Source organism: Neophocaena asiaeorientalis, unplaced genomic scaffold (genome assembly GCF_003031525.2).
Source record: "Neophocaena asiaeorientalis asiaeorientalis breed wild unplaced genomic scaffold, Neophocaena_asiaeorientalis_V1.1 scaffold39, whole genome shotgun sequence".
In the NCBI taxonomy this organism is placed as follows: domain Eukaryota; kingdom Metazoa; phylum Chordata; class Mammalia; order Artiodactyla; family Phocoenidae; genus Neophocaena; species Neophocaena asiaeorientalis.
This window is the reverse complement of record NW_020175670.1, coordinates 2810251-2834836: the sequence shown is the minus strand read 5'-3', so window position 1 is coordinate 2834836 and position 24586 is coordinate 2810251. Positions and strand designations below refer to the sequence as shown.

General features: G+C 35.7%; 1 protein-coding gene across 1 annotated transcript in view; it reads right to left on the bottom strand.

The window, feature by feature from the left end:
* Window positions 1-12391: 12391 nt before the first annotated feature.
* KCTD8 (potassium channel tetramerization domain containing 8) overlaps window positions 12392-24586 on the bottom strand; it is a 254994-nt gene continuing 242799 nt past the window's right edge. The window contains exon 2 of the mRNA XM_024731707.1: window positions 12392-13742. Coding sequence (XP_024587475.1) covers window positions 13282-13742 — 461 coding nt within the window. The 3' untranslated portion in view covers window positions 12392-13281. The remainder of the gene's footprint in view (window positions 13743-24586) is intronic.

Below are 24586 nucleotides of genomic sequence, written 5' to 3'. Positions count from 1 at the left end.
TTTAAATGAAAAGCTGGGGAATGAGATGCCCATAGGGGACTTTGAAAGCACCAATGTTATTCTGGAAATCTACAAGGCCACATGCATGTGTAGAGTTGTGTGAAATCCTAGGAGAGGCATGTACAGGGCTGTGTATATGCCTAGGACAGACCTAAGAATGTCCTACACTATCACTGCTGGCTGACTTTCAAGCCCTGTGAAAGCAGTAAGTGAAGGCCAAAATGGTGTAACGATCTATCTCTGTGTTGAAGGCAGGCCCTAACATGCACAAGAAACCTCTTAGCAAAGACTAGGAGACATTGGTGAAAACATTCAAAAACAAAAAACCTTAAAGTCCTTTATCTGATAAGGATTTAGTATTCAGAACATATTAAAAACTCTTACAGTCTAACTATAAAAAGACAAACAATCCAATTTAAAAATGAGCAAAGAACTTGATAAACATTTTCCTAAGGAAGATACACAAATGGCCAAAAACCTCAAAAAAGGGTGCTCAACATCATTAGTCATTAGGGAAATCAAAAGCACAACCACAACAAAATATCACTTCACACCTACTAGGATGGCTATAATCAAGACAGACAATATCAAATGTTATCTAGGATGTGGAGATGCGAGCCCTCATAGACTGCTAGTAGGAATGCAGAATGTTGTAACCATTTTGAACATGAGTTGGGGAGCTCCTCAGAAAGTTCAAACATGGAGTTACCTTATGACCCAGTAATTCTACTCCTAAGTATATACCCAACAGAATTGAAAATATATATTTACTCAAAAAATGGTATGCAAATGTTTATAGCAGCATTATTTATAATAGCCAAAGATTAAGAACAACCCAATTTCCATCAACTGATGAATGGATAAACAAAATGTCCTATATCCATCTTCAGCCTTGAAAAGAAAAATGAAATACTGATTCATGATGCAACATCCATAAACTTTGAAAATGAAAGTGAAAAATGAAACATGCTAAATGAAAAGAGCTCCATACAAAAGATGACATATTGTATGATTCCATACACATAAAACGTCCTGAACGGGCAAGTTCATAGAAACTGAAAGTAGATTAGTAAAAAGTAGATTAACCAAGGGGCTGGGGTGGGGGTGGGGAGGGCATTGGGAAGTGACTACTAATGGGGATGGGCTTTCTTTATGGGATGATAAAAATGTTCTTGAATCAGGTAATGGTGATGGTTTTGCCACCTTGTGAATGTATAGATGATCACTCAGTTGTATACTGTAAATGAATGATTTTTATGGTGTTGAATTATATCTTAATAAAAAAACTGATAACATTTAATCACTAAAGGAAAAGAAATTCACCTTGATGTCAATATTTGTATACATTCAAACTAATCAGATAATGAAATATTGCAATATTAAATCAAATTTGGGGAAATATTACTTTTGGAACAATAGCGACCCCAAAAAAATTCTTTAGCAGAATATCAAAGTATATTTGCATTCAGATAATTCAGTTTTACTGAATATAGATGGATTTGAATCTTAGATAAATATGGCAAATATTTACATGGATAAGCATCTAAAATATCAACACTGATTTGTGCCCATGTTTAATACATTTCCTTGGTATATAGATGAGATATATGAAGTTTAGCTATATATTTTTTTAAGTTTTCTGAATAGACTTTTTAATTGAAGTATAAGTGATTGAAACCTCTGTAAAATAGCACATTTCCTCAAAAGTTTGTGGAATAAATTAAGTTTACTAACAAACAAGGGGCAACTATAATGATGTATAATGATGAAAAATAGATATGCTTTGGTTTTCTGAATCAGAAAGGTGATGAATAATTAATGGTGGGGCATAACTCAGGAGTCTTAAGGTTGAAACCTGAGTGAAAAATTAGCATCTTGTAGAACAGGGTGGGAATTTGAGAGCGTTCATTTCTCCTGAAGTTTCACTTTGCAAATTCATGCTACTTTGTTTAATCTCTCTTTCATTTATTCACTGATTCATTAATATATTTATTCACTTATTTTATTTAATTTAGATATTTGATATTCAATCATATGCATTTATTAAGTAGCTAATGATGTAAAATATTGCTTAAATGTAATTAATACAAGACTAGTGCAGATTATAAATCTTCTTTCATGTAATTACAGCATGAACTTAAGGTCACATGTGGAAATATTTTGAGGTATAACAATTACATACCTCTAAAAAAGGAATTTTATTTTGAGGTATAACAATTACATATCTCTAATAAAGGAAACAAGGAAATACCATCATGGCAAGAAGGTCTTTTTATAAGTGTTGAAAAATTTTTTGAACAATGCTAAACATTGTTTAAAGTGCCTTACATATATTAAGTCCTCACTACAACCCTTAAAGTGGCACTATTGTTATCAACATGTTTAGATGGCTACTATGTGGTGGAGATAGGATCTGAACCCAGGCAACATTTGCTATGATGTGTTTACCTGGACTTTGATGGGATTATCGTTTTGGTATGAAAAATCTTAGGGAGGAAGGGAATTTCCAAGTTTGGAGAATAAAAAGAACTGAAAAGAAAAAACAGGAAGAGGATACATCTGATTGGAACTGAGGCTGATGGGAATTAGTGATTGGGAAGGTGAAATGAACAGAGTGTGGATAGGTAAGAGAGAACTGGGAACGACAGATTGAGAATTTTGGAAGTTATCTGGAGAAAGAGAGAGACTGAGAGTTTTGAGTGAAGGAGTGGAATTATGAAAGCAGTGTTTTGTGAACAGTAATCTTGCCTGGTATGGGTTATTTGCTTGAGATACATCTGAGGGAGTGGTTAATCAATCATGCAGTAAGGTCAGAATTATGGAAGTCAAATCCTTAGCCAAGAAAGTTGGAATAAGTAGATTCAAGTGATTTGGGCCCTTCTAGATTCTCTTTAAAATTTAAACTGTTAAAATCAATTAAAAGAAGAGCTTTCTGTGACCACACCCTCCATTCCCTCCACTTTGCATATACAACCACTCTTTCTGAGGTCATGCTTTGATTCATGAGATTTCCAGCCTAGTGACCACTCCATTATCCACCCCCCAATGTACTGCTTTATTTTCCATTCACTTATTTATTTTTTACATCTTTATTGAGGTATAATTGCTTTACGTTGTTCTTAGTTTCTGCTGTATAACAAAGTGAATCAGCTATATGTATACCTATATCCCCATATCCCCTCCCTCTTGTGTTTCCCTCCCACCCTTCTAGGTGGTCACAAAGCACCCTCCCTGTGCTATGTGGCTACTTCCCACTAGCTATCTATTTTACATTTGGTAGTGCATATATGTCCATGCCACTCTCTCACTTTGTCTCAGCTTACTGTTTTTCATCTTGTTTATGGCCTCCTTTGCTGTGCAAAAGCTTTTAAGTTTCACTAGGTCCCATTTATTCATTTTTGTTTTTATTTCCATTTCTCTAGGAGTTGGATCAAAAAGGATCTTGCTGTGATTTATGTCATAGAGTGTTCTGCCTATGTTTTCTTCTAAGAGTTTTATAGTGTCTGGCCTTACATTTAGGTCTTTAATCCATTTTTTTTTGTATGGTGTTAGGGAGTGTTCTAATTTTATTCTTTTACATGTAGCTGTCCAGTTTTCCCAGCACCACTTGTTGAAGAGGCTGTCTTTTCTCCATTGCATTTAATTTTGTAAAATCCAGTTGAATTTGTAAGGTCCAACTTTTCACTAGGATCCTCACCGATACTCTGATCTCCCTTGCTTCTCTGTATTTCATCATAAAACTCTAATGGATAAAAAACCAAACACATAGATAATTATTTTTGTACAAATTCTCTGTGCTCTCACCCCAATCTCCCACCTAAGAAGTCTAATACTGCTTGAGTCACACAATGGGATAAATCGATGTCACTAAAAATTCTTGTTCACTAACCTCAAAAGTGCTTTCAAACTTTGCCCCAAACTCCTGTTATTCATTGAGTCAACAGTCTCCCACTTCTCAAAATGTTTTTTAAAAATTATATTTATTTTTGTTTTATCTTAAAGCATGCACAAAATTGAAGAGAAACCATGAGTATCTGTCATTTGCTTCAACAATTATCAGTGCAGCCAAACTTGCTTCATGTAGTTCAACACACAGCTCCTACCCTATGTATTATTTTGAAGGTAAACTTGGACATCTTATTGTTTTATCCATCAATAATTCAGAGAATATCTCTAAAAGATATGAGCATTATTTTCAACATATTCACAATATCACTGTTAAAATAATGATAATTTCTTATCATTAAACATTTATCTTAAAGCTATTTGATGATGATGATGATTTTTACAGTTGGTTTGGTTGGAGTCAGGATAAAAACAATATCCCCACATAGCATGTATAGGATCTATCTTTTAATTAAAGGTCCTTCACCCTTCATCTTTGTTTTCCCTTGCCATTTTATTATTGAAGCAGAAACTAACACACCATTGTAAAGCAATTATACTCCAATAAAGATGTTAAAAATAAATAAATAAATAACCAAAAAAAAAAAGAATCAGGTAATTTGTTATGTGAAACCTCCATCCTTTTAAAAATTACTAACTACATCATTTTATTGTCTTTTTCTTGGCGGGGGGTGGGGGGGTCAAGCCATTTTGTTGAGGGACTTCAGGGGAGTGTTGAAGGGCTAGGAGGACAATGAGATCTGACATTCTTTTCCTGGCTGGGATTCTCCAGTTTCACAGTCACTGAAAGCTATTGTCTTTTTTTTTCTTTAATTTGATTGGATTATAGTTGATTTACAATGTTGTTTTAGCTTCAGGTGTACAGCAAACTGATTCAGTTATACATATACATATATTCTTTCTTTTTTCAGATTCTTTTCTCATATAGGTTATCACTGAATGTTGAGTTGGTTATCTATATATAGTAGTGTGTGTATCCCCAGATCCTGATTTATCCCTCCCCCCAATGTCTCCTCTTTGGTAACCATAAGTTTGTTTTTGATATCTGTAAGTCTGTTTCTGTTTTGTAAATAAGTTCATTTGTATCATTTTTAAAAATTAGATTCCACATATGAGTGATATCATATGATATTTGTCTGACTTCACTTTGTATAATAATCTCTAGGTCCATCCATGTTGCTGCAAATAGCATTATATCATTCTTTCTTATGGCTGAGTAATACTCCATTGTACATATGTATCACATCTTCTTTTAAAAAGTTTCTTTATCCCCCGTTTTCCCAGCAAACTGGCAGTTAGATCTAGAGACCTGTCAGATTCAGCTCTAATGATTTTGGTAAGAATACATCATAGCTGGTGCTGTGCTGTCTCTCTAAACATGATGATAAGATTTGGATCAGATACTATTATCCTGATTCACCCCTTATACAGTTTTTCATTATCCTTTCATAAATAATTTTAGCAGCCATGGATGACTACTGTTTACATCTATTATTTCATTAAGGTTTGCAAAATGGTGATTTTTTTATTATTTATTCTGCCATGAAAACAAAGCTAAGAGGAAAGAGGAAAAATGTTCTAGGAATGGGGTGTGTGCTGTGTTTCTTGTATTCGCAATCTCCTTTATTCTATATCACCAAATATGTGAGGACTGAGCTGGAAAATCTTCATCCTTGGGAGAGGCAGAGGGAGGAACATTCACACAAGTTAACAAATTTTGTCCCTGCCATAATAAATATTACAATTGTGGGCACAAAGAAAGAAGCGGCAAATTCTTCTTGGGAGTTAGAAGTAGTTAGATGGAAAAAATAATGTGTGTTTGTGTGTGTGTGCATTTATACATGTGGGAACATGATGATAAAACTGGAGAAAAAGAGGAGGCAGAAAATGGTGGACTTTAATAATCATATAAATTTTTTTCCTAATAGGCAGAGAGATAAAAAGTTTTAAGCAAGAAAATATGAAAAATTTGTGTTGTAGCAAGATCACATTTCTAGCAGCATGAAGAATGGACTGACAGGGAAAGATTGAAGGCAGACCAGTGTAGTCCTTATTCCTGTAGCTGAAATGAAAAGGATGAAGGTGTGAACCTTTAGTTGCAGTAGAGAGAGTCCTTTATACCCCTAGCTCAGCACCTGTTAAACTATACTGTAATTTCTAGTCTGTCTTCTGCATTTAACTGCAATGAATATCAAACAAAGGTGATGGGAGCAATTTTCCCCAGGTGCAGGTAATAAAAGTAGATAATTTTAAAGTGCCAATAAAACGACTATAAATTAATCTCCTTTTTATTATTACAATGCACCGGCAATTCTAAACAACGTTAGTATTAAAATACTCCTCCCCGATAAAAAATATTTTGTTGGTCTAAGTTCTGATTTTTCTTTTCATTAGTTTTAACTAATCACTTTCCATTTGGTCTCTTAACAGCATTTTAAAGAAAACTTAATTTGCATCTACCTTAGTGCCTGCGGCTGCAATCGGAGACTGGGGGCCAAAGAGAAAAAGAAAGTAGGTGGGTATAACAAGAATTTACTCATGAGAATATAATCCTGAACAAGGTGATTCTTATTAAAATATTCTTCATTAATATATTCTTCAACAGAAGAATGATATATTCATTTAAAAAAGTTGTATTTGGAAGTGTCTACAATAATATTTTTATAAATATTTTTCTGGAATACCTTCATCTGCTCCAGTCTTCTTACATATTTAAACTTATAGACGTTTGTCTTTCCTTATACAGTTCCATTTTCAACATCCTTATAGGTACAAATCCAAATTCCCTTTCAAGTCCCAGTTCAAATTTCACTTCTATTGTAAAGTTGTTTCTTTCCTCTAAACTTATGTAGCAATATTATGCCTTTATGTGTAAAGGCAGTACAGCCCACCCACTGCCTACCCTTAATCAAGGGTCATTGTGTACACATTGCAAAATTGAAATTAAATCCATTTTTATTATTGTTTATTCACTGCTGTATATTTAACACATCTGATAAAGTGCTTTGCCCACAGTAGGCAAATTAGAAACAGGCATAGATTACTTTGAATTCATTTAAGATTTTTTAAAATATTAAATTTTAAGATTTTTAAAACTTTTAAGATTCTTTCAACCCTGCAGTTGTGTGATTCTTTTAACCTCTGTATGTTATGCTTCAAAGTGAATACTTTGGGGACTGTAGAATAGAGAGGGAGAAAAAAATTGAAAAAAAAATAGATTTATGTTTAAGGGTTTTATAAGAAACTCTTCCAAATTATATCCATTTTTAATGAACATAATACTTTGGTAATATTTGCTTAACTAATCTGTACTAAAAACACTAATATACAAGGTCACAGGTTATGTTTATGGCAAACAAAGGTAAACACTGTGGAGGAGAAGACATAATTTTAAGGCCTGGTGATTGCATCTCTAGCAAGAGATGCTTAAATCACATTCATCCAAATTGGAACAAACTATGAAATATTTTTAAAAATAGTCTTTTGATTCATCTCTCATGAGAGATTAGAAATGTAGGACCAATGAGTGGGATTTGGCCTGAAAACATTGTAAAATAGCTTTTAGCAAGCCTAGTGAGGCAGGAAGAGTACCTACCAAGGACTGTTAAGGAAATTCTTACATTGAAAAGGATGTTTACTTGTTTGCCAAAATCATTCACACCTACTGTGTGCCAGAAGCTGTCTACTTAATTGTGTCCCCTCATACAAAGAAAAGTAAGAGCTTAACCTATATGAAAAATATTTCAGAACAATGGAAAATACAAATGTATATCATTACTCTTATATACTATAAAACATAAATAATATGTAGAGCAAAAGAGGATGTTTTTAAAGTGCTCTGATATTTCTGAGAATGGAATGATTAATAATTCTGCCCTTAAGGATTAAAGAAAGCTTTGGAAAGTAGGTGGTATTTGAACTGAAATATGCAGTATGGGAAAGATTTCAAATGTGAATGAAGAAGTTTGTGTGCATTTTGTGGGGGGATGGTGACATCCAGGTGCAGTAGAGTCTTAGCAAGTCACTAGTAACTGGTGTGCAGTTTGCTTCTGGTTGTGAATCTGCAAAGGATGGATTGGTTCTATAGTAGATTACAAATGGCCACAAATCCTTTGTTGCTCCTCCCATTAAGAGGTATAGTGTATTTCCATATCCCTTGAATGTGAAATGACTTGCTTTGACCAAAAGAATGCAGGGTAAGTGATGTTGTATGAGTTTGGAGCCAGGCCTCAAGATCATTGCAACCTCCTGTCTTACATTCTTGGAACAACCAAGCGTGAACAAATCTCAGTCAGATATCTGGAGAGGATACGTAGAGAATTGAGGCACCTTGATTGAAACCTGTCAATGCCAAATATGGAGTGAGACCATTATAGTTTATTTGACCACTGACAAATTATCAGTTGATTGTCCAGAATAGTCAGCCCACGTGAGATCAGTGGAAGGACAGCCCAGCTGATCTCAGTCCAGATTGCCGATTCTCAGAATCATGAGCTGATAAATGGTTGTTGTTTTTTTAAGCCACTAAGTTTTGGAAGTGGTCTATTGTCACACAAAGGCAAATTGATATGAAGCCACTGTATTGAGGGCCTATAATGTGATACTAAAGTTTTTGGATTTTATTTTCAAAAAGTGGGGGACTTCGATATACTATCAATGAACAGGGGAATTTGAAATTAAAAACACACTACCATTAACATTAGCACTCCCTAAAATGAAAAGCTTAGGTATAAATCTAACAGAATATGTACAATCTCTGTATGAGGAAAACTACAAAACTCTGATGAACTGAATCAAATAAGAACGAAATAAATGGAGAGATATTTCATGCCCATGGATAGGAAAAGTCTACATTATCAAGATGTTAGTTCTTCTCAACTTGTTCTGTAGATTCAATGCAATCTCAATAAAAATCCCAGCAAGTTTTTTTGTGGATATCAACAAACTGTTTCTAAAGTTTATATAAAGAGGGAAAAGACTCAAAATAGCCAACACAATATGGAAAGAGAAGAACAAAGTTAGAGGACTGATGTGATCCAACTTCTAGACTTACCATAAAGCTACAGTAATCAGGAAAATGTGGTATTGTTTAAAAAAAAAGAAAAGACAAATAGATCAATTAAACAAAATAGAGGTCCCCCAAATAGACCCATATAAATATAGTCAGCTGATCTGCGACAAAGAAGAAAAGGCAACAGTGGAGCAAATGGTTTTAAAACAACTGGACGTCCACATGCGAAAAATGAATCTGAACACAGACCTTACACCCATCACAAAAATTAATTCAAAATTGATCACAGACCTGAATGGAGAATGCAAAACTATAAATCTCCTAGAAGATAACACAGGAGAAATCTTGGGTATGACAATGAATTTTTTAATATAACACCAAAAATGCAATCCATGAAAGAAATAACTGGTAAGCCAGACTTGATTAAATTAAAACCTTCTACCTGTGAAAGACAATGTCAAGAGAATGAGAAAACAAGCTACAGACTAGGAGAAAACGTTTGCAAAAGAAATATCAGATGAATGACTGTTATGCAAAATACATAAAGAATGCTTAAAATTCAACAATAAGAAAACAAATAACTGGATTAAAAAATGGGTCAAAGACATTAACAGGCATCTCACCAAAGAAGACATATAGGTGGGAGAAAAACATATGAAAAGATGCTCCACATTATGCATCATCAGGGAAGTGTGAATTAAAATGATGAGATACTACTACAAACCAATTAGAATGGCCCAAATCTGGAACATTGACAATACCAAATGCTGATGAAGATGTGAAGGAACAAGAACTCTCATTCATTGCTGGTGGGAATGCAAAATGGTATAGCCACTTTGGAAGACAGTCTGGCAGTTCCCTACAAAACTAAATATCCACTTACCACATGATCTAGTAATCACACTCTTTGGTATATACCCAAAGGAGTTGAAAACTACATCCAAACAAAAATCTATACATGGATGTTTATAGCAGCTTTATTTATAGCTGCCATAACTTGGAAGGAACCAAGTTGTCCTTCAGTAGGTGAATGGATAAATAAACTGTGGTAAATCCAGACAGTGGAATATTATTCAGCACTAAAAAAAAAAAGAGATATCAAGCCATGAAAAGACATGGAGGAACCTTAAATGCACATTACTAAGTGAAAGAAGCCAAATCTGGAAATGCTATGTACTGTATGATTCCAATTATATAACATTCTGAAAAAAACAACCCTATGCAGACAGTAAAAAGAACAGCAGTTGCCAGTGGTTGGGGGAAGGGTGAGGAATGAATAAGCATTCATGATTAGGGGGGCAGTGAAAATACTCTGTGTGATACTATAATGATGGATACGTGTCATTATGCATTTATCCAAACCCCCAGAATGTAAAATACTAAGTGCGAACAATAATGTAAACTATGGACTTTGGGTGATAACGATGCATCAATGTAGGTTCATCAATTATAACAATGTACAATTCTGATGGGGGATGTTGATAATGGAGGAGGCTGTGCATATTGGAGGGTAAGGGGTACACGGGGAATTTCAGTACCTTCCTCTCAATTTTGCTGTGAAACTAAAATTGCTAAGTTCTTCAAAAAAAAGTAGGGAGCCTTAAAATGACTATGCGATACAATTGTGTCTACCTACCTGCAACCTGACACAGCACAGCAGCTGTTATATAAATGTTTTCTGTCTTGCTAAGTTGCACCTTTCCTGGTCCTTTGGCTACAGAGAGCAGGATTTTGTTGGGCCTTGCTTCTTCTGCACCTGTTAGTATTGCTGGGTTACCAGCTCCAGCGATATATAGACAAAAAGAAAACCCAAGAAATTCTGTCACTATGCTGTTTTTTGATCCCAATGCTTCTAGCCAGCTTTCCTTCTTTTATGGGCCTTTCAGAGCCTCTTAAGTGTGTTTGTATATAATGTCCAGGGTTTTCAGTTATACTTAGTGGGAGAAATAAGGAAAAGTATATCTACTCCATTTTTCCAAAACTGAAAATCTCACAATTTCACTTTTGTTTCCTTTTCTCATCTTAGTTAGTACTCAATTTATGTTTCCACTTGAACTAATAATAAAACATCAGGTCACAAGTTAAGTAAATACTGTATATCAAACAAAAGGTATTGTCCAAAAATACTCAACTTCAATGACTTTCCAGCTCTTTTGACTTATGGTGATCCGCCAGATTTTATCTCCTGATTCTTTGGAAAAGAAGTTTTATACAGCAGTTTTAGTCTAACTCATCTTTAAATTTCGGAGTCCCCTTTTCTTCAGGGAAGAGTCCTCATTCTAGCTTCCTCCCTTGATTCTATGGTAAACCCAATTGGGACCAGCCAGGATCTAGCCTCTGGTGAATGTGTAATGATTTGGCAGAATCAGACCATAAGCTTCTTCCCAAGGGCAATAGCTAGTAATTTGTATTTCTTGAATATGTTGTTAACCTTTGAGCCAAATGTTTGGTGCACGGTAAGTGCTCAACAGACTAAGAGACAAATTCTTACCATTGCAATTCTATTTGAAGTTTTGTGTTGGGAAAAAATAGAGTAGATGTGAAGTGTTCTTCAGATCTATTCCCTGCCTTGCACTGCTAGGCTTTGTATCACAGGGGGATCACCTCTATCAAATTAATTTTCCTAGGTTCCTTTGCTAACTGCTTCTACTTATATTGGGACAATGGAAAGTGTTCGTGGGGAATTGGAATGTGGGAAGCTAGGACAATTTCTCCCCTCTCTCTTTGTTTTGGGAGGTATCTTTGGAAGTGATTCTGACTCCTTAGTAGACAGAGCTCTTTTTATTCCCAATCTTTTTTTTTTAATTGGCGTATAATTGCTTTACAATGTTTAGTTTCTGCTGTACAATGAAGTGAATCAGCTATATTTTACATATATCCCCTCCCTCTTGGATCTCCCTCCTAAACCTCCCCCCCAATCCCGCCCATCTAGTTCATCTCAGAGCACGGAGCTGAGCTCCCTGTGCTATACAGCAGGTTCTCACTAGCTATCTATTTTACACATGGTAGTGTATATATGTCAATCCTAATCTCCCAGTTCATCCCACCCTCCCCTTCCCACCATGTCCGCATGTCCATTCTCTATGTCTGCATCTTTATTCCTGCCCTGCAAATAGGTTCATCTGTACCATTATTTTAGATTCCACATGTATGCATTAATATATGATATTTGTTTTTCTCTTTCTGACTCACTTCACTCTGTATGACAGACTCTAGGTCCATCCACATTTCTACAAATGACCCAATTTCATTCCTTTGGATGGCTAATAGTCCATTGTATATATGTATCACATCTTCTTTATCCATTCATCTGTCGATAGACATTTAGTTTGCTTCCATGTCCTGGAAGCAAGTCTCTAGCTTGTCAACATTAAGGTTGAACATATCATTCACCAGTTTGGGATTTTAAAGGAAAATTGAAGACAATGTAACAACTGAATATTTTAAAAGAAGAGTCAATAGAGATCAAGGAATTCTAATATATTTTCCTTTTTTTAAACAAATACATAAAGCTCTTTACCATTTCCCTCAATTATTTTGATTAACATTATAGTCAGATCTTTCAGAGCATCATTATACCAATTTTCACAGCCTGATGTAAGGACTCATTTCACAGAAATAACCATGACTAGCATTAATAGATGAATGTCAGTGTCATAACACAAGATTATAAGGCATATTTACATCATCTTAACATACATACAGAACACCATACACATACACAAAAATATCACAGATCCAGAACAAATAAGATTCAATCTCCTAGACAGCTTACATTTATAGGCTTTGCCTGAACCTTTCTTTTTTTTTTGCTATTTTTTCATAATTTTTTTCTTTCCAAGCAGCAAACAAATCTTCCCTACGTCTTGTGAATTATTTGTAACATTGTGCTCATGCAAACATAATATTTGTTTTATTGCATTAACATTTAAACAGTTTTGGATTTGGGTCCCCAAACCATGATCTAACATTTTACTTGATGTGGCTTCATCCATATTGTCACTTTACTTGGAGTGATATGATGATTTTGTTTTTGGTGACTTACAAAATGACAAACATGACCACAGTTCAAAAATCAAGATTCTAAGCTTCTTGGTCATGCACATTTTGCTTTCATTCTTGCAAAACGGTTTGAATCAGGAACACCATTTGATTCAACATTTATGAGTTTTCTTTTTTAAAAATCATATTTCTAAAAACAACAACAACAATAAAAAGAATGAAAGAAAATACTGTCCCACATCCACTGTTCACAAAAAGGAAGAGCAGCAAGAATCACACTGACCATTGTTAGTACACAGTCAGGTGGTGACACCGTAGTAAACACTGGACGTCATTGAAATACTGCAGGAATGTGATAATTACTATAACCCATACTTCTGTAACAGTTCAGACTGCCACTGGCGTTTGCGCTCTGGAAAATAATCTGGAATGTGGATTTTTTTAAAATCCTGAATACACTTTTTCATTTCTTCTTCCACACTTAGCTTCTCACAGACTTTCTTTTTGGAAAGATTGGTTTCCCGGGATTTGCTGATGAGTGTCTGAAAGAGTTCACTGTTTCTGCGTTTGTCTGGTGGGGGCATCCATTGCACAGGTGCTTTTTTGGAAGGACGATCCAACGTTAAGGTGTTAGGTTGGTGAGCTGTCGCCTGCTGGGCACTGGGTGGGTTGTCCTGGGGAGTGCTTGCCTCTGAGTGGCTGTCACAACTGGAAGTGGAGAGCTCATTACAGGAAGTCCCACTCTCACTTCCTTTATCTGTGACTTTGTCATGTTTCCTATCTTCATGCTCTTGTTTAGGTGACACTATTTTCTGAGATGGTCCTAAAAAGGAAAAAAGGAGTAGGAAAACTGAGTAAGAAGTGGGAAGGTCAAATTAAGCAAGCTTTATATTTTTTATATTAAACCAAGAACATTTAAGAAAAATGCCGTTTGTTGCACTAGTTTATATTTGAAGGATTAAATACAACACCTGGTGTTGTTAATGTATATTGAAACATGCAACATGGTGATTAATTATTTATAACAATAAAATTCGGGAGGTTTGCTTGATGAGCATTTATGCCATAAAAGATTTTCAGTAACTTTATGCCAAAAGAGATTTTTGTTATTTCAGTTACTAGTTCCTGAAATCTGAAAAAGATATCATATATAAATATTTTGCTAGTCCCATAACTATTTCACTAGACAGTTCAGTTCTGTTTTAGCGAATGGCATTAGTTGTCCTTTGCATATATATTTCACCATTATAAAAGCAGAAAGTGGGCTTCCCTGGTGGCGCAGTGGTTTAGAGTCCGCCTGCCGATGCAGGGAACACGGGTTTGTGCCCCGGTCCGGGAAGATCGCACATGCCGCGGAGCGGCTTGGGCTCGCACCGCAAAAAAAAAAAAAAAAAAAAAAAAGCAGAAAGTACCATTGCTCTGTTTTACAAAGTAGCAGCATTCTCCAGGCCCAGAAGTGCAATAGCATCATTTGTGCTTCTAGGAGAGAGGCTGGTTTAAATCTTATCCTCCATCTCTTAATCTTGCTTCCTGTCTATTTCCTTGGAGAGAATTATGAAAGTGATGTAAAATATATATGTGCCTAATATTATGCTGAAAACTAGGGTTGAAATATAGTATTCTCTTAAATTAAAAGGCTTACCATTTGAGGTAAATTACCTAGGAGGACAATTTTCAGAAAGTGATAGTTTGCCAAGACAATTATTTCAAATACACAAACAGTTTATTTCCAAGAGGGAGCATATATTATTCTCTTTGACTGTGCTGTGGGATTAGGACCTCCATCTAACATTTATTGAATACCACCACATACCCAGAACTATAATAAAACCTTGATTTAACTGGAGCCCAACCATTCAGAAATATAAGTTGCCCAAATCTTATTTTTTTCTTGTAGTCAACTTTTATGAACAAGTTATATAAATCAGAATTGAAGGGAAAAGCATCAATATTTTAAGCAATTGCCTAGGGGATTCTGCTGTGCAGCCAGAATCGAGAACTGATCTAATTCAGAGGTTTCAACTTTAGCCACATATGGAATTACTTGGAAAGCTTAGATTATTGATGCCTTGGTCTTAACCCCAGACATCCTGCTTTAATGAAATGCTACCTGACCATCAGGTCATTTAATAAATTCAGGTGATTTCAACATGCAGTCAAGATTATGAGCCTTTCCTCAGTCTAACATACATGAATTGAGTTAATAACCAATATGAATAGTTTATATAAGTCAGAAGGTGGGGAAACAAACCAACAAAAATACTTTTCATAATAGCACTTACTAAGTACTACCCACTGTTGGATGTTATCACCAATTTTCCTATTTAAAATCAGAAGAAAAAAACATTGATACCAGACATTTAGTTGAGTGGGATTAAAGATTTTTAAAAGCTTTAGAAACTTTTGGAGTGATGAAAATATTCTATATCTTGACTGTAGAGTTAAATACAGGACTGTATACATTTGTGAAAACACAGAATTGCAGAGCTAAAATGGATGGGTTTTTCTGAATGTAAACTATATCTGAATTAACCTAACCAAAAACATACAAAAAATCCGAAAAGCTTTAAAGAATGTGTACTTATTTGAGAGACGGTGTTAACCAATATTTCATACTTCCTTTGTCCACAATACAGTAAAAGCAGAACAAATGCAGATGCTTATGAAAGCTTAGTAAGAAAGTGCACTAATACATTTCAGAAGCATTTGCAACCATGGATTAAAGAAAACAGACACAAACAGTTGTTTCCTTTAAGTCTCTGCCATTTTCACTTATGGTAAGAGAGAAAGGGGGTGAATCTGAGGGATGGGGGTGGAGAAGATACACTTCCTAATACTCCTTGCTGACTTACCCACATCCATTCTGTACCCTCCACTGTCTTTAGTGGCTGATATGGGCACAAACCATGTCCTTAGGCTCCCCTGCCTTGTGGTTTTCAGTTGGATTCAGCCAGTGATAAAGACTGGCAAGATCATGTACTACCTGACCTCACCCCCAGGATTTCTGTGATCTGGTTTCATCTTTGGACCAAAAGGCACAGCCCTGTCTGGCAGCTCTCTCCACTTCTCTCACCTTCCCCCCCTCCCTCTGCCACCCCTCTTTCTGGATTCCATTAAACTAGGCTCACATCTTCAGGCCTACAGGTATCAACCATTTCCACTGTAACTGGCATGAAGGTATTGCCTACACTGTTACAAACTGACAATATTCAACTGTGCTCAAATTACTCAACTGGATATGCCTTCTCTTTCTTCTGGGACCTTGACTGATAGACCCATACCGGTCATTAACCATCCACTGACTAGAAGGGTGTTATTTGTAGGATCAGGTTTTTTTTAGTGGCATCAGGTTTTAGTGGCAATAATATTGAAAAGGGAGTGAGTTTGAAGTCCTACTGAACTGGAATCAAATTCCAGCTCTCTGGCAAATAGTCTTGTGGCCTTGAGCAAGATACTTAGCTTCCCTAAGTCTCAATTTCCTTATCTATAAAATGGTAGTAGTAGTACTTCCCTCATAGGGTTATTTTGAGATTAAATAAAATACCATACAAAAGGGCCTAGTACAGTAATTCTCAACATTGAGAGTATATCATTGTAATTAAAAAAAAATGTACATATGTTCAGTCCCATCTCTGGAGATTTTAAGTTTGCTGAAGGGTTTGTGTGTATGTATTTATATGGAGGTCAGAGTGGTGAAGGAGGTATAGCATCTGCTTATCTAATTATCTTAATGGCAGAATGTGATCCCAAGCTGGCATGATGCCCACCAGCCTAGTAAAATGTAGGATATAAATAAATGGTTTTTACCCTTTCTGTCAATCTTCTGCATTTCTTTAACCAGAAATCTCCATAGAGGAATCTAAGATTTTCATTCCCAATAATGACTAAAGGATTAAATTGCAAATACCTGGGAAAACCAATTTATGTTTAAGGATAAATGATTGATGAGAATTTTTTCCTGTTAATAGGCAGGGGAATAGAGCATTAGATAAAGATACCCAGGCAGAAAAGTAATAACATCAGAGAGGAAGACAGTACAGAAAGAGGATACTAGGTACCTCCAAAGCAAATGGTTCATTCTGTTTTTATTCACTGGGGAAAAACTGTTTAATGAGCTAGGCTAGCTGTTTATATACAGAGCTATATAAAGTCCATGTGTTAACTAAATAAATTACATATATACAGTTATTATGCCTAATGGCATTATAATTTATTCATGGAAATAAGACTCTTCCCCATCCCCTCCCCAAAATACACACAAGCAAATGCAGACTCCACAATACAGTAGGATGCAACATATGTATGATGGAAATGGATTGCTCTTGTTTCTAGTATGAGATGGAATCTCAAGGAAGACTTCTTTGAAGAAGGCATTGATGAGCTTAGCCAACAGAATTTTATTGAGCACCACTACGTTCCAGGCACTGTGCTGGGATCTAAAGGAAGCACATAATGGGTGCTCCAGTGAAGTTCACAGACTATTTTATGGTATTTTATAACATAAAGTGTTTAAAAGCATGCTGCACTGTAGAATATCTTCTACTATAGACTTTAAACTCTATGAAAAAAAATGGAGGTGGGAACCCGAATTTTCTATGGTCTTAAAAGCACCTTTTTTTTTTTCCAAAAAAGAATTTGGAATAGGTACAGATATTAACAAGAATTAATAAATTTACACTTTTATTTCTCATCCCTCCTACTTCTTAAGTTATCTTTGGCAAGATGGACTCCCAATCAAGAGACCAAATAGGTTCAGATGTTTACTTAAGAGAAAATGCATAACTTAATTTTGTCCACAATTTTTGGTTTGTTTTTGAAGTGTAATTGGTCTACAGAGCTATGTTAGTTCCTGTTACACAACATAGTGATTTAATATTTCTATACATTCCAAAGTATTCACCACAATAAGTCTATTTATGTCACCATACAAAGGTATTACATAGTTATTGACTATATTCCCCACATTGTACATTTCATACCTGTGAGTCATTTATTTTGCAACTGGAAGTTTGTACCTCTTAATCTCCCTCACCTATTTCCCTTATATATACCACATCTTCTTTAGCCATTCATGTATTGATTGGCACTTAGATTCCTTCCCCATCTTGGCTATTGCAAATAATGCTGCAATGAATATAGAGGTGCATGCATCTTTTCTAGTTAGTATTTTCATTTTCTTTGGGTAAATATCTAGGAGTGGAATTGCTGGATCATATGTTAGTTCTATTTTTAATTTTTTGAAGAACCCACTTTTTTTTTTTTTTTCGGTACGCGGGCCTCTCACTGTTGTGGCCTCTCCCATTGCGGAGCACAGGCTCCAGACGCGCAGGCTCAGCGGCCATGGCTCATGGGCCCAGCCGCTCCGCGGCATGTGGAATCTTCCCGGACCGGGGCACAAACCCGTGTCCCCCGCATCGGCAGGCGGACTCTCAACCACTGCGCCACCAGGGAAGCCCAAGAACCCACTTTTGAATGTATAGAATACTATGATAGTTCTTTGTATAAATCATTAAGGGTAATAGTCTCCTTTTGATTTATGTCAGAATTTTTGATGAGGCATAATATATATTATAAATGCTATTTGATTAAGCATACTTTAAATCATTACTGATAACAGTGGATTGAAATTGGGACAAAGATATAACAATAAAATGATTTATGTGTTTTTTATGACATGAAATGTAAGAAAAATAAATGAATTAAGAGGAAATAATCATTTACTCTGGTTGCTTAGTTTTCTGTGGATGCCTGCTAATTGTAGGCTTCCAGGGATAGTTTAAAACTTTACGTCATTCCATTCAATGATCCAAAGCCCCTTGAAATGCCTTAGCACAACATGAATAATAATTTAAATAGCACTAAGTCCTCTATATATGGGAACAGCATGATTGCCAGAAACTTCTCTGTGTTTCTTCCGATAATAATATAATCAAATATATATCTAAGTGATCTTCCTAAAAGCATTTTGCCCTCTGAGTTGCAGCACCAATCAGACAGCATAAGAAAAGAAAATGAAGTATGATTTGGTGGCTTAATCAGCTGGGCTTTCTTCCATCACATAAAGAGACTAATGAATAATTATTAGAATAGGCAACAAATCAGTGAACAAGCAAATCTCACACCTATTTAAGATTTAATTTTAAAAAGGAATTAGTTATTTAAAAGTCCAATATATATGTGCAGCTAGAAACTTTCCAAAAAGTATTTGGAAAATTAAATCTTCCACTTTTCATTTGGTTATGTGCCACTAAATAGACTAGGATTTTCATCCAGGAGTTGATTGTCTTTCAGGGGGATTTATAGCCTTACCTAGGAGACCTGCAAGCCAGCTACCTAGGTCATGCTGCTCCACAACTAATTTTTAAAAGAACAGTCAGGACACACATGCACACACATGTAACATACATTCTGTTCCTTTATTATGCTCACATCTTTCTTCACTGTGGGAAAAGCCTTGGAAGATCTGAGTCTGAGCTTGTCTCAGCCTCTCTAGGCAAGTACTTTGTGCTGGTCATATCACCTCTCTAATATTTGACCTTGCTGGTTAAAATTTTTGGCTTGGCCCCTAGATTCATTTATGTTATAAAGTTCTATAATTCTAAATTATATAATGAATAGGAAAGACTTTTCCATGTAGTAAAATTCTAATCAAATATTAAATATAAAACATGAAAGAGTCCCCATTAATAGAAATTACCTCTTAGAATGGAGAAACAAATTCAATTTCAACTTAAGTACTTCACAGAATTACAGGGTTCAAGGATAACTTTCTTCCACGTTCATTGATAGGAAGGGTAGTTCTATAAGACATTATCAACTTACATTTGTTTCATTAAATCTACCCTTGTCACTGAAACACCAGCAATGAGAATGATGCTTAAGGCAACACAGTGCAGATTGGCTGAGCTCACATCCTAGTTCAAGGACTTACTAGGTGTGCTTTTTTGGCCAGGTTACTTACTTTCTTTGGGCCTCTGTTTTCTCATGTTTAAACTTCACTGAGTTGCAGCAAGGATTCAGTGAGCTAGCACATTTGAGGTACTCAGGATGTGCCCGGCAAGTGTAAATGCTCACAGTGTTCATTATTATTATTATTATACAGAATAAACATCCAGTGCTATTTGACTATAGTATGGCATAGCCGTTTATCTGAATATTGACAGTACTGAATGAGGAATCCAAATATTTCCATTCTAATTTTGGTCCACACAAAGAACCCATGAACATATGAATTTCAGGCAAGTCACTTACTTCTCTAAGCCTGAGTTTTTTTTTAGTCTATTAAAAATGAAATAAGAATAGGAATTCCGGGGCTTCCCTGGTGGCACAGTGGTTGATAGTCCACCTGCTGATGCAGGAGACACGGGTTCATGCCCCGGTCCGGGAGGATCCCACGTGCCGCGGAGCGGCTGGGCCCGTGGGCCATGGCCGCTGGGCCTGCGCGTCCGGGGCCTGTGCTCCGCAACGGGAGAGGCCACAACAGTGAGAGGCCCGTGTACCGCAAAAACAAAAACAAAAACAAGAATAGTAATTCCTAGTCATATAGCCATAATAAGAAAGGAGATAATAGATGTCAAAGCAATTTTGCTGTAAAGTTCTCTATAAGTGATTTGAGAGGCTATTAAGTATTGAATTCTCATGTCCAAAAAGGAACTTATTTGAGAAAATAAAACACAAATGCTCTCTTTTGAGTTATTAAAATGTGTGAATTAAAAGTAATAGTAAAAACATTACATTAAACAAAATATACTACATTGAAGGCATCACAATGGGCCAAAACTTGTAAAACTGGGCAAAATGGGGTTTTCAATTAATTACATTGGGTTTTATTACACTGATAGAAAAAGGAGGAAATGATAGCTTTTCTAAGTCATTTGGGTGAATAGTGTCGTACAGAAATTAATCATTAATATTTTTATCTTTAAAAAAGGCACGTGACTACTGGGTAGTGCTGGGTGTAGACACATTCAGTACTAGTACTTCCTTATTTTTTTCTCAGAATACACAGGGATTTCCAAGTAAGGTCTACGTGGATAACTGCACACTTGAAAAAACCTTTTATTTTAATCTCTTTACCTGCCTAGTGATGATAAAAAAGACTGAATATGTAAAATGTGTCTTCCACAGGCACAATTCCCAGAAGGGAAATTACCCTTTAATAGTACTAAACTCAATGGTGTGTGAATGGTTATGTGGTACTTGAACAGAATGAACCAATCTGTCTTAAATATTAGCACCACATGCCTCTAAGTATTAAGCAGTTTAGTCAAAAAGGGAAAAAGTCCATTTCAATTTGATAAACATTTGTTGAGCAGCTACTATGTACCAGGCCTCACAGTGTTAGTTTAAAGAGGAAGGACACACACACACAGACACACCACACCACACCACACACACACACACACACACACACACACACACACGAGTCCCTGGAATCAAGTAGTCCAGGCTTAGTGTGACAAGCACAGTAATGCAGCTATATCTAAAGTGTGAATGGGACAGGAGGAGAGAGCAGGAGTAAATGGTGATTGGAATGAGCTAAGGAAAGGGGATCATTTTTAATTCATCAGTTAAAATTTGCATATAAACTATAGTCAGCCCTCCTCTGTATCTGTGATTCCCCCCTTAGCTGAAGTATTGAAAACTAAATTGAAACTTAAAGATCATATGGGAGATGCATTCATCTTAGAGTAAAAAGGCTATTTGAATGAATAAAAACTAATTTTTATTTATTTATTTTTAAAATTTTTTTATTTTTATAAAGTTTTTTTGTTAGTTATCTATTTTATACATATTAGTGTATATATGTCAATCCCAATCTCCCAGTTCATCCCACCACCACCACCACTCCACCACTTAAAAACTAATTTTTATATGAGAAAAATTAAACTCATTTCTTTATGTTTTTTATAATCTCTACTATCATTACTTGACCACTTCTATGAATGAAAGTGAATAGGAAAGAAAAGTAAAGAAGGGTAATTTGAAAAGAGAAACATTTTGTGGTATTCCTTCTTCCACACTGACATGATTGGCCACTAACCCACTCTTCTGATTCTTCTTGTACCTGTTAACTTTTTACTCTATCTTTTTATTTACAGTGTATCTCCCTGTCCTTAAATTGTAAATGCCTTGAAGACAGAAGCTGTGCCTTTGTAGCCTATCATGAAGCCTTCATCAGAGTAACTGCTTAACCAAATTAATAAAATGAAAATGATCTTCACTCCTCTGAATTTCTATAGTATCTACTACTGACTGAATTTCTATAGTATCTACTACTGACTATATCATTTGTTCGGTACTTAGCATTCACTACCTTTTATGTTACTAAATATTCACCTAAATGACCACTGAGTAGTAATGATGCTCCCATAATCCACACACAAATGTCCGTTCCAAAGTCACATATCCAGTGTCCTATCTTTCTCAAAAGGGTTATACAGTTGACCCTTGAACAACATGGAGGTTAGGGACACCCTCTGTGCAGTGAACAATCTGAGTATAAGTTACACTCAGCCCTCCATACCTGCGGCTCCTCCGTATTTATGGTTCTGTATCCTCAGATTCAACCAACCGTGGATCGTGTAGTACTGTAGTATTTACTATTGAAAAAATTTGCATATAAGTGGACCCACACAGTTGGAACCCATGTTGTTCAAGGGTCAACTGTAATTTCCATGAGGTCAGAGACTGTGTCTTAAGTTTCCTTGTATCACTCAGTTCAAGAGGCTGATTTGTTTTATCATTGAATCAAAGATACTAATAAGTGAATAAGAAAAAGTAATGTAGCACTAGGAAAAAATATACGAGAAAATATACATTTAATGGAACGTATTTTGGAGGAAGTTTTAAAAGTAATCTTATTGCCTTCCTCCCATTCTATAAATCTGTATCTTCCTGTTAGTTATTTCTATAGATTATACCCAAGTCACCTTTGACTACCCAATGGATTCATCTTTTATTTCCAATTATTTTCCAAGTGTTTTTAATTCTACTCTTACACTGGCACTTGAATCTACCCCTTCATTTCTATTCCCATTTTCACCACTTATAACTGGTTTCTCATTATTTCCTACTGTCTCTTAACCAGTTCTCTGACTCCATTTTAGTGCGATTTCAAACTATTCCCTACATCATTGCTAAATAAATATTCCTAAAGTCTAATTCCATGTACAGAAACCTTCTAAATAGTTCCTTTGCACATAGAATGAAAACTCTGTGCCACATTTTGGCACTGAAAACTGTCCTCAGTGTGACCCAAATGATTATTGCAGCCTATCTTGTAATGTTCCCAATATATCAGCCAAAATACACTTATTGTTCCTGGTAAATGCCTTGCTTTATCCATGCTTATTTCCCTCCTTCTGGATTGTATACCTTCCTTGCTCCAAAGGAAAGTAACACTTTCAAAGCCTGCTCCAAATGGTGCTTTCAGCATCAAACCTTCCATTCTCACATTTGGATGTGAGTTCTTGTTATTTTTTGCTCTCTAATGACCCACTGCACTTTGTTTGAGTCTACCATGTATTGAGCTTATCTTGTCTCAAATAATAGTTATTTTTATACTAATTTTAACTTGCATCCCTGAGTTCTGCCCCACAAGACAAACACACAAACACTCATACAATCTGTTAGTCATTATGGAACAGAGATTTTATTTTATCTTTGTATTTCCTGGAGCTTCACCCTCATGACAAGGCTCATAATTATTCAGTAACTATTGAACTGAATAAAGTGAAATTAGTATAATCTACAAAAGAATGTCTAAGCACATAGGGAATTTTTTATCCCCAAAGAAGTTTTGTTTTGTTTTGTTTTAACTAAAAGAGATAAACCCAAGTATAACTAAGCTCATAGGGTATAACAAAAACAAACAAAAAATAAGGGTGAAGATATGAACCTTCAGCAGTGATCTATAAGAAGGACCTCACAGTCTCTCTAGTAAGTGAAAATATTCTTTCGAGAAAGTCCCTATGTTATCTCCTTCAGGTTACAAAAGAGAAGTGAAAAGTTTTGGGGAACCACATATAATAATGAAAGACATTTTTCTTTGTTGTGCAGAGAATTCTACATCACTTATGTGATTGTACCTGATGCTTGCACATAAATATGCCTAGGAGAAAAGATATTAAGTGTTCACTTGTCCATTCAGAATCCCTGTCACATGCAAAATGTTTACCAACACCTTGCAAGAAGTCTACATTTAAAACTGGTCTTCATATTCACTCACGGGAGCTAAGATTCTGTGGCACATGTACCCACTTTGTATTAAAAAATAAAAATAATAAACAAGAACTCCAGAAAGATGCCCTGGCTTCTTTTGAATCTTGAAATTAAGATCTGCTCATTCCCAGGTTCCCACATTTGAATTCACCACACCTTATTATTGATGGATGTCTGACATTTTCCCCATGTGCTGAAGTAGCCATCTTCTAATGACCTCCTTTATCACAGGCACATACTGTATAAGAGGGATAATTTACCTGGCTTTCAAATTTGTGAACACAAGCCCACTCATGCTTGTTCCATATCTGTAACTTGTGGATCTTAATACCTACATGGTGCTTGGCAAGGATTGAGAGGTTGTATCCACAGCACATCTGATGGCTGTGGGAGGATAAAAAGGAGCCCTGTAACTATAGGTTGGGGTGTACCTAGGGTGTGCTG